The sequence below is a fragment of the Bicyclus anynana genome, chromosome 3 (assembly GCF_947172395.1).
Source record: "Bicyclus anynana chromosome 3, ilBicAnyn1.1, whole genome shotgun sequence".
In the NCBI taxonomy this organism is placed as follows: Eukaryota; Metazoa; Arthropoda; class Insecta; order Lepidoptera; family Nymphalidae; genus Bicyclus; species Bicyclus anynana.
Window position 1 is genome coordinate 1,313,159 of NC_069085.1, and position 11,689 is coordinate 1,324,847.

Sequence of the window (11,689 nt, forward strand, 5' to 3'; positions counted from 1 at the left end):
CTTAAAACACATTATTATATTGAATTTCTTAAAATGCACTTAATTGAAAAGTTGTGAAGTGAAGCAAGTCCGACACGAGAGATGGCGCTACTAACAGCTACTATTTTTCAAGTTTGTCTTCCATGTATTGTTTTATTTTTAAAAGAAGTTTTATCGGTCGTGTGGTCTCAAATACAATCGTTTTTTATAAGCTTCTTGTCTATGACTAGACGGAAATGTTCTCAGACTGTCTTTGCGCCAGCTTTAACTTATGTTTCGTAGCCATGATGACATATTTCTTCTTAGTACTCCTCTGCCACATTTTAGTGGCTAAAATTTAATTCAAATTGTTTTTCAGTATGGAAACGCTAGTGATGCGCAGCCAGTTGATCCGCGAGGTGCAAGCCAACCACACGCGCATCGTGCTGCTGCAGACCGAGCTGGAACTGCTGCGGCTCAAGACCTACCCCACGCTCGCCTCCTTCCGCACCATCACGTAGCACTTCACGGAAGCAAATCCAACAAAACTCGAGGAAAAATTAGTGCCATCTATGAGTGTCAGGCGTAACTGGGTCGCAATGGGGTTTTGGAATACAAAAAGGGATTGTTTCAAAGTTCTCTAAGAACGCCATCTACTGCTAGCTTAAAATGACAAACACTGTTTTACTATGTCTGTAGAATGTAGATGGCAGCACGCGTCTTTAAAGCCTCGATTACACTTTCGTAACGCATTCACAAACTGACTGACTCATTAAATGTATTGTAAGCTCACAGTAGGTACTAGGGTAAATTACTACGATCATTAGTAAATTATTCTCTATTTTTATCGTCAGTTGGGTTTTATTTTTATTAATGAACAAAAAAAAAATATTTTCTCTTTTTATGGAGAATTTACTGTAACGCCAATAATATCATCGTCTTAAATATTATTTTTGATCTCATTATAATGCTTATTTACGCATGTGAATTCATGTGTTAATGTATTTCGATCATTGTTAATGTCGATTTCATTTTACAATTTTTACTCTTCACAGGAATATTAGGTAAGGATTTAATTAGTGCATAGAAAAAAAATAAAAAGAAGTAAAAATGCAATTTATGGGTTTTTATTTTTTCCATAGAAACAATTTACAAACGATTTTTACCCAAAATACAAGTCGTCCAAATGCATTAATAGCTCTTCATTATGTATTTAAGAATTTTTGTCTTTCTTATTTTCTATCTCTCTTGTAGATTTAGCTCTATAACTCGCCTAGTTTATTGTTTGGACTTATATTTTGGGTTATTTTGAGTTGTAGAATAAGAACCTGCTGTATCATAAAAATGATGTTTGAGCTGTGTATTTAATTATCATTAACAACTTAAAAATAGAAATATAAACTCGATGGTCTTTGAGCTTTACATCGAATTACATATTTTTGAATTTGAGCGTTTTACGCTAGTTTCACACGGTATAGTCCTATACGTTTTTTACAGTAGGTATACAGTGATACACAACTTAGTGAATAAATATACGTTGTTCATAGAACCATTCGCACGACGTTAATACTGCAAAAAAACGTACACCATATTTATGATAATACGCATACCTATACATACTGTAAAACACTGGACTAGTGCGAGACAATTTCAGATCCCTTGTTTTATTACAAACATATAGTTACTTGCCAAATTTCATAGGTTAATTTTGCGGAATTTTTTACGTAAACTTAGATTTTTGATTTTTTCACAGCTTCATGGGACCGTACCTTGATACCTCCACGTATTCCCGAATAAAGGGTCTTAGGGACCGACGGACAACAAAACAATCTTGTATGGATCCTGTTTGTTGTTTTGAGGTACGAAACCCTAAAAAATTGCAAAAAAAAATTAAAAAAAAACTTCTTATTAGAAACATACGGGTCTGAATAACAATTTAAAAAAAAGATTAGGCAACACTATTTTATTATTGTGCCGTTTAAGCAACCATCTAAACCAACTAAGCTTCGGCTCAAAACAAGGCTCCACTGTAAGCTAGCCCGAGTACAGTTGGGCACATACAAACACATCAACGATTATAAACTATGTTATAAAAATCTATACAAGAATGTATATAATACTTTAAATGTCTGTATATACAAGTTCCCTACAAGTCCCTCAACACTATTATTTAGGGACGTACATAGAATCGCGTACATTTAATTATTTTACTATTGTAAACATTAAACAGACAACATAGCAACATTTAATATTTAACTAAGCATTTATATGATGTAGTATGATTTTTAAAATGTAATATACCAATCCAAACTTTTCACTAAGTTTATCTAGTTTGGGAAAAATGTTCTCCTGATCTACAAGAATAAGAAATATTATTAAATACATATTTAAATATATAGAAAAGTTTCTTAAACGTGTATATTATAACTGCGATAGTAATTTCAAACAAGCCCTCCGTGGCGCAGTGGTATGCGCGGTGGATTTACAAGACGGAGGTCCTGGGTTCGATTCCCGGCTGGGCAGATTGAGATTTTCTTAATTTGTCCAGGTCTGGCTGGTGGGAGGCTTCGGCCGTGGCTAGTTACCACCCTACCGGCAAAGACGTACCGCCAAGCGATTTAGCGTTCCGGTACGATGCCGCGTAGAAACCGAAAGGGGTGTGGATTTTCATCCTCCTAACAAGTTAGCCCGCTTCCATCTTAGACTGCATCATCACTTACCATCAGGTGAGATTGTAGTCAAGGGCTAACTTGTAAAGAATAAAAAAAAAAAAAAGCCCAGCCCTATTAAAATAATTACATTAACTAATATAATAATTATTGTTAAACACATTCTGTACGCGATAGTACGTGAAAAACGTTAGAAAACCTACGACTTAGGCCACAATTTCGTTATTTTATAAATAAGCAATAAATTATATATATCACATAATCAACAGTCGCTTCCTCAAATCTCTCAAATATTTCGATATATCTAATCAAACTATTACTACTATTGTATTAGAAATATTCTCGAGTATAAACTTTTAATTTTTATTATTATGAAAATTACTTTCTTAATCATGTCTAAATGTTGTATAGATCGCACAACTTGGCCATTCTTTAATACAGATGTCCCGTAATTAATAGGTAAAACGTTAATGGTAGATACACCACCACCTAATTATCTAAAACTAATTTGAATAGTTTTGAAAAATTCCCAAGGGTGCAACGTATATTTTTATTTCCGGATTTTTCAAAATTTTCCATTTTGAATCAGTTTTTCAACGCAGTAACATTTATTTTGTTTATACATTACAGAGTACTCGGGAGTATTTTCCATAACTCTAGGGGTATATTCTTTAAAGAAAAATGATTAAAATGTCTAATTAGGTGGTGTATCTAACATTTGCGTTTTATTCATCAATTACGGGACATAACCTGGCTTACGCTTGACTAATATGCCTGATGGAGAGCAATGGAATGCAGCAATGATGAGATCTTTATTAGGATGCGCTTGCCTAGATAGTGCCTATTCACTTTTGCCTTGAAAGTGTTTAAATTGTAACAGAAAACAGACACCGGAAGGGCACTCGTAAATATGTGCGTATTGAGCAGAACAGAAGCGTATTCATGATACTCTGAGAGTCAGTGTTTTATATTGACAGCCAGAAACACGCATACACTGAGTTACTTTATATTCTTGTTGCCAGTTAAAGACCGGCCGCTCAGAGATTGCGTTTCTGACACCTGTCAATGTCAATGAGATATTTAAATATCTTTTATTAACCATAATATCGAGTAATAACATAATTATGCCAACTTACAATAAACGTATTAATTTTGGGCTAAAATTATTAACAACCAATTAATTAACTAATTATAAAAAGGTGACATTGACATATGTCAGAAACGCAATCTCTGAGCGGCCGGATTTTATATTCTCGTCTAACTCAAATATTTTGTCGTGTAAAATGCTCTTTGCAAATTACCTCAAATGGGTACACAGAACATTTGGTACCACCGTATAAAAACACGCATGTATCTGGCTGGACACTTCTGTACAATATACATATTCTATATCAATATTTCATCTCAACGACCAGCTTAAGAATGTTTCATTATTGAAAGGGCGCATCTATAACGGCATAGTATACATTTACAAATTGCTTTTATCTACAAGTAGCTACTTAATAAGATATTGTTATTTCTATGAGTCCATCATCTACACGGTGAGAAATATTTTTCATTTTAGCTGTGGCGTAACTAAACATTTCGCCCGTGGCAAAATTGGACGGGCCCCAAAAAATGGTCCACGTAATTTTTTAAATTGTAAGATTACTTCTCACTAGCTCATAGCATCTCGTCCTTCAAAACATGGGCTCGTGGCATATTGCGAACCCTGCTACCCTGTAGTTACGCCACTACGTTTAGTGTCTATGGGCAAACCGCTTTACAGTCGCTCGCGTGATACAGGGGTCGACAGCACATCGCGCCTTTCCGTAAATTAATTGGAGAATAACTACTCTTAAAACCGGACGCTAATTTGTCTTGTGTATTACTTATTAAATAATAGTTGCAATCCTGATATTTGATTTTGCTCAAGAAATGTTATTATTCTATTAAAGATTACTTGATTGACATTTTTTAATAAACTTTGACGTAATTTATTGACACTTTAGAGAATAAGACATTTCAAAATAAATAAATAAATATAGTGCGCATATGATATTGTAAAAACTAATTTAATATTGTATTTATTTTGACTAGTGATTTTTAGATAGTGTTTTAAGAAATTTGCATGCCAGTACATGGCGAATTGTATAATGTACCTACTTCAACATTTATTTTATACCAGCTAATGTAACTGTACAATTGCAAATAAATAAATTGAATTGAATTGAATTGAATATTGTCATACGGCATAGCTACCCCTGAATGCATCGCACAGTTAGTATTTGCCTATAATATAAACCCCAAAGGAAACTGTCGTAACTCGTATGAAATCTCAAACCGTGCAGTTGATGTAACTAATATTATCTGATATGTAGAATGTAGATGTCGTGTCAGGGATAGTATTGTAATAGGGTTTGGCTAATAAAAGTAGAGACTGAAATCCGGCAAATTTAAATAAAATGGAGGGCGTTCCTAAAACAATAGTGAAAATATTTAAATAACCCAAGTTTGATAATTGCAATTTAATTTAATAGCAATATGTAGTAATGTGTTCACACTTAAACGTTTATTAAAGATTCGTAGATAGTTTTTTGAATGGGGATGATGACTATGTTTGAATATATTGATTTTTATGATACATTCGGGTAAACAAGGTTAACTAATTTATACATAAAGAGCAAAAATTGTCTGGATATTTGCAAAATAAATAAGATTATAAAATTTCAAAATCTATAATTTTTTTTTTATCGTAATTAGATGAAAAATCATACAGTTTTAGCTTCCTTACATTAAATGTGACATTTTTCAATAAATGAACTATAAACATAAACGCATAAATAACAAAGATATTAGTAATTTTGTTTGAACGCCCATACAAACCTAACGATCAGGGAGTCAACGACGTCACTAAATCGTGTCATTTTGTATGGAGCGTTTTTCAGGGATCCGCGGCAGCGCCGCAAATCTGACCCTTTAAATCCCTGTAGCTCCGAAAGTAATGATCGCAGACACCCTGTTACTTTTACAAAATTGCTTTGCTATTAGTATACTCTTAATTTACATACAATTTAAAAAACTGTCATCACCCCTATTTGCCGGGCCATTTCAGTCTCTATTTTCATTAGCCAAACTATATTCATCATCATTGATCTACGGATTTTCAATAAGGATTTAATGGCTCATGTACACAATCGAACACGAATACGAGAGATTTAGGTAGTGTTATCGCCTACATATTCGCATTTGAACAATCGATTTTTCAGACAACCATCAAAAGAAACCTTGGTAGTTAGTAATACACGTAAATGCGTGACACGTAGTAGGTATCTATTAATCTGTGGCGTGTCACTTGTGCAATGACAATCTTGACAACAGGAGTAGGTAGTTAGGTAGTTACCTTTTGTTGAACACAGATCCCCATTCTAATGGTGCCCCAGATCCCCATTCTAATCAAACTTCTGGTATTTTGTTCTAATGTCACAAAACTTGGTCCTCTAGCTTTGGAAACGCCTTCAACTTACGCATACTGTTAAAATTGGTCATAAGTATACCATGTAAGTACCTATACGTGCGCTGCAATGGTACAGTGCCTTTACTTTAATCATTTTAACTTAAAACTGACTTCACTTATAAATAAGTAAATGAATTAATAATTTATCAGCCTTTTTTCAATGGCCCATTTTTTTCAAACGCCAACGCCAGGAGAGGATTTGAAACTTAGTCACCAATTTGATGTTTGAAATGATGTGCTTGTAAAAAAAGGGAAAAGGAAAGGAAAAGAAAAATGGAACACTAAGAAACCCTCTCATATACCTACCTACGTAATTTTTACGTGACATTATAAAGTTAAAATAAAGTATATTGTCAGTTTTAAATTTACATGGGCCTTTTATACTTACAACACACACTGTTCATTTAAATAGGTCACAGCGTTCAACTGTACCATTGATTTGCCACAAAAACGATTTTTTAATATATTTGAGATGTCCATTATGTTCCTGTCTCATTACATTAAAATTTGAAGATATAAGTATGCTATCATAAAACAGACACAACAAGTATTATTGTCCAAAATGTCTGATTTACAAATATTCAAAGTTGTATAAAACTTTCATCTTTAGATTAGATGCCTTTACCCCAGTATAGTTGGCGGCCTATAAGTTGACCTATGCGCAGAAACACGTGTGGATGTCATTGTCGTACGGACCAGTAACCATAGCAACCTTGACGACATAAAAATCGCGTGTGAAATTTTCAATTATTTGACATATTTATCGTAACAGTTTGGTTTCTGTACCTGGGTAGATAACCGCCACTTTGGTTGCCGAGGTCTATACCTATAACTACCTGTGTATAACCTCTTTGCCTATAACGCAGTCCGCTGGTCGTACACGATGACGGCGTCCGCGTCGAAGAACTGGCTCTGCGACTTGCTCAGAGCGATGATAGCCGCGTGCTCGCTGCGCATGCGGTTCTTGTACTTTTTACTGAGGTTCACCTGATTGTAGGAAGTTCATCATCTTCAGCTTCTTCATCATCCATCATCGTCAGATTTTAAATGAACCACTACAGGTCAGGGCACAAATTGAAGCTTATACCTAGCCAGTACATTATCATCATCATTAACAACCCATATTCAGCTCAATATTGAGCACGAGAGGGTTAAGGTAAGTTTACGCTGGTCCAATGCAGAGAGGACCACACACGTAGAGAATTAAGAATTAAGAAATTCTCAGGGGTACAGGTTTTCTTACGATGTTTTTCCTTCACCGTTTGAAAAACGTAATATTTAATTTGTTAAAATACACACAACTGCAAAGTTGGAGGTGTATTTGTTGGAAGATAGAGGACATATCCACTGGGCTCTAAATCTGAACCGAAACAAATATTAATTGACACTTGGCGTGCATAAGAGGCATAGATTTTTGACTTTTTGAAGCATGAGGTTATATAGTACGCGGCCTATAAATTGACAGTACAGAAGCACATTTGGATGCTATAGTCATACGAATGAGTAACCATAGCAACACCTTGACGTTACAATCGTCTACGAAATTTTCAATAATCATTTGAATATTATAATAATGTTAATATCAGGTAATACTTTAACCGAAGCGTTAATACACAGAGCTTGCGCGTTTTTGCGCCCTTAGAGAGTCGTTCCGCCCATCTACTTGCTTCTGCCTTCGGGCCCCATCAGGCGATGCTTCTGCGCTCGCCCAAACCCCCCGGTGACGCCGCTGAGGTCCCATAAGGAGCCTACGGCACTTACACAATCAGAAAAAAAAAAATTGCGCGTTTAACACTTTGGTTTATAACTGTTTCTGCACAGTTGACCTCCATTTTGGTTCAACTAACTTGCCGGAGTCTATATGCATGTACCTTAGCGTACAGCTGGTGTAGGTCGTCTTCAGTGGACAGCGGGCGCGGCTTGGGGCGCAGGAAGGCGGGCAGCGAGCGCGTCTTCAGCGCGTCGATGCTGGCTGCGCCCTCCATCTCGTCCAGCACTGGAAGGAGCACGCATACACTCGATAATAAAACATTTAACAATTCGCCTGCATTGCGCCTGTCAAGCTATCTTAAGTTTGTAATTACATCGGCACATTCTTACTGGTTACGCCAGCGTTTAATACCTCATTATACCTTACCTGTTCCTAAACCATTAAACCTGAAGTCCCTAACCTTACCTTAAAATAAGGCACAATATATACTGGCAACACCATATTGTGGCTAGCAACACAGCGTGGACATTATGCCCGCGCAGTCAGTACGAAACCTACCGCGGTGATGATATAAGCCGTTAAGTACTATCGAGAATTGCCACGTGTGAACGCGAAGTGTATCTCGGGATGGTGATGATATAAGCCATCCGTTCAGTGTGAACATTATATAAAAGTGTAAATGTGTGCCTAAACTGTACTTTCCATTTGTCTCGGGGTTTCTTAATTGCTGTATTCCTCGAGCAATCATATATATGATGACGTCTTATGTAACCAGTGGTTGGCCGGTCATCTTCTCAAAGTTGGCGGGAAACGCGAGTGGATATCAAAGGTATGTGCCTTATTATTCCCGTCTGGTTCCTGTCCGAGTCCTGCCATATCACATCTTAAATCCCAAATACAGTCCACTTCCGAAGGATACGTTGGCGTCAGCACTTACAAAGCACTTGATGCCGTTATTACACTGCAGCCAAAAAAACATCCTCTTGATATTAATCCGATAATATCCCAGTGACAACCGGTTGTCTAACACGGGATTATTGCGCGCTCATTGAGACTGAGATTGGTGGCCTAGTGCCGTAGTGTCGTTCACTACACTAGCTTTCATAAATCTGGCCAGACGATTAAGGCGGATGTCAGCAACTGCTAACCATGACGGAAACGCTAGCTGCTAAACAACCGAGGCTGGTCAATCGCTCTAGACGGCTACCAAATTAGAGGAGCTTCAATTGGAATGTCTAAGACATCCACCGTACTCCCACGGGTTACCATTTTACTTATTTGCAAAGATAGCGGTGCGCCTGCGCGAGCGCCGGCACTCTGCGTACTTCACATAGCTGGCAGGCACTGCACTTGCACCTGCGCACGACACACACTCACTGCCACTGGACGCGTACTGGCCGGCGCCGGCGTGGTCGCGCGGCGCGTCAGGCACGCGGTTGACGTAGCAGTGCGCCTGCGCGCGCACCGCCTCGCGCCCGCGCCGGCACTCCGCGTCCCCCGCGTAGCTGGCTGGCCGCATGTGGCGCTGCACTTGCACCTGCGCACGACACACACTCACTGCCACTTTTACACCTTTCTTCTAAGGCCAACGATTATCCCATAATGTATTCCTGTATAGTGTGAGAAAAAAAATTCAGAACCCTTATAAGCGTAGATAGTAGAAGCGCGAGCCTAACCTTATTTTATTACGTCCAGGGGTTTTATGATTTGTAATAATACCCCCTGATAAGTCTGATCTCAATCAGCTCTTCAAAACGAGGAACCAGTCGAATATTATAGAACAATCCGGTAACTGGACACAGTTTAGGCATTAACATGCCAACTTCAGTGTTCAACGCTCTACGGTCTGCACTGCGGCGTACTCTAATATATTCAATAATCATTATTATATTATAGTGTATCAGAAAATACAGTTCACTATATCAATATCATCCACAAATAACTGGATGCGCCGCCCACATCCTTTCGGTCCTTCGAGCCGGATTTTGAAATAGGTAATTAGATGATACTTACCTCTGTATGTTTCACCCTGTAATTTTCTTGATTCGTATATCCATGCCCTTCTTTTATTGTGTAATGTTCTTTGAGATATTGCTCGTCTAAAAATATGGAAAAAAGAATTGATTTATCATAGTAGGTAAGATAAGTTTTAACTCCTTAAAAACACCCTCTAAGGCTTTAACCAAAAAAAGAACTCCAACAAGTTAAAAAGAAACGTGCGAATCTCGGAACGCTCGACAGAAATAATAACTTAAGCCTGCTATCGTATGCGTAAGCGAAAGGGAAACTAGACAGTGTTTCTGCTAGATTTTTTTCAATAATATATCCGTAAAAATTACCATAGTTGTTTAATGTACACAAGAAATTATTTTTATAAATCAAGAAAAAAAAGATCAAAAGTCTATCGCGCGCTGTTTTGGAGAAAAGGAGATAATACTCGTATATAAGTATTAGATAATATGATAGTCTAATTCAATTTAAATTATCGTATTACTGGCAAAATAGTTTGTACTCGTTTATAGGTTGATTGGTCATATTTAGCTTATATACATAGGCCTTTGGTAGCGATCTTCACGATGCTAAACCGTTTGCATCCGGCGACTCCCTGTGACTCGCTTGATGTCGTCAGTCCACCTGGAGGGGGGTCGACCAACACTGAGCTTTCTAATTCGGGATCGCCATTCCAACATCTTGGGACCCCAAGACTAAACGTCCATCGGCTCTTTGTACTATGTGTCCCGCCCATTGCTATTTTAGCTTTGCGACTCGTTGAGCTATGTCGGTGACTTTCGATCTCCTCATTTTTGATTCGATCACTCAGCGATCGCCCGCTCTATGATTGAGCCTTCTTATGAGGCCCATACGTCATCGGAACGTCATCGGAACCATAGGTCATCAGTAGACAGTACAGTATACACAACTACTTTTCTTTTTCGTCATACAAAATGCTAGACAAACCTTACCGAAAGATTTCTGGTGGCGCGGCATTAGGCGGCAGTAACAAATAATAATCAACAGAATAACAACGCCGCAAACGCCTCCGATAAGCCACGATAACCAAACAATTATAACGCGACCCTGAAAAACATAAACATTGTATAATATTCGGCCTATTTTACCAAAATATTGATTATACAACAATACTAGTACCTGCAGAAACATTTCAATATTTAACAACAAAGCGATAATCGCTTCTTTTTGATCCCCTGGTTTTACCTAACATTTTAACCTTTTTTTTATCTTATCATTGAACTACTTAAATCTAATAAAACTATGATAAAATTATTAAAATGTAAAATGCTAGCCTCTCATTTTGCGTTGTCTTTTTCTTTAATTTTCGCGCCTGCGCGATTTTCCTTCCATGGTTCGTTCTGAAATTAATTATATTTTTTTTAGTCTCTCGTTTTGCTGTTTATATTGATTTTGAAAACCTTAATTAGGTATTATAAATTTAAAATTATACTTTTTGTGAATTCCCGCTTCATAGAGATACTACTAACTTTAGTAAACAGCTGAGAAAGCGAATGTATTTGATTTTAGAGGACATTATTTTGTGTGTTGACAACTGACATTGACAGTGAAGATGTGACAACTGACAGTAGATTGTGTTTCATTTTACGATTACTTTCCATAAAAATAGTTATGATCAGTACATTTTTTCTGTATTTTTAAGATATCAAATATAGTAAACTCACTGGTATATTAGATTTGTAAATTTTAATATTTTTCTTTAATGGTTAGAATTAAAATGTTATTTTGTAAGAGTTTAATATAAAACAGGTACATTATATTTTTTAAGCCTAGAATAAAATGAAACGTCAATGCAGTATTTTGGTTAGCTGATTGCAGTTTGCA

General features: G+C 36.9%; 2 protein-coding genes across 7 annotated transcripts in view; one reads left to right on the forward strand and one right to left on the reverse strand.

Moving 5' to 3' along the window:
- Positions 1 to 1,074, forward strand: part of LOC112052083 (cilia- and flagella-associated protein 43) — a 25,594-nt gene extending 24,520 nt beyond the window's left edge. For all 6 annotated transcript variants that reach the window (XM_052891350.1, XM_052891352.1, XM_052891349.1 and 3 more), the window contains one exon: positions 338 to 1,074. In XM_052891350.1, the coding sequence (XP_052747310.1) occupies positions 338 to 479 (142 nt within the window). In that variant the 3' untranslated portion in view covers positions 480 to 1,074. The remainder of the gene's footprint in view (positions 1 to 337) is intronic.
- On the reverse strand, positions 1,070 to 11,497 carry LOC112051869 (uncharacterized). The gene is made up of 7 exons (XM_024090680.2): positions 11,298 to 11,497; positions 10,985 to 11,205; positions 10,798 to 10,912; positions 9,848 to 9,933; positions 9,212 to 9,371; positions 7,995 to 8,119; positions 1,070 to 7,110 (listed from the first exon to the last, which is right to left on the reverse strand). Exons 2-7 carry the CDS (start codon positions 10,994 to 10,996, stop codon positions 6,979 to 6,981), a joined length of 630 nt encoding a protein of 209 aa, XP_023946448.1. The 5' UTR covers positions 10,997 to 11,205; positions 11,298 to 11,497; the 3' UTR covers positions 1,070 to 6,978.
- Between the last annotated feature and the right edge of the window lie 192 nt (positions 11,498 to 11,689).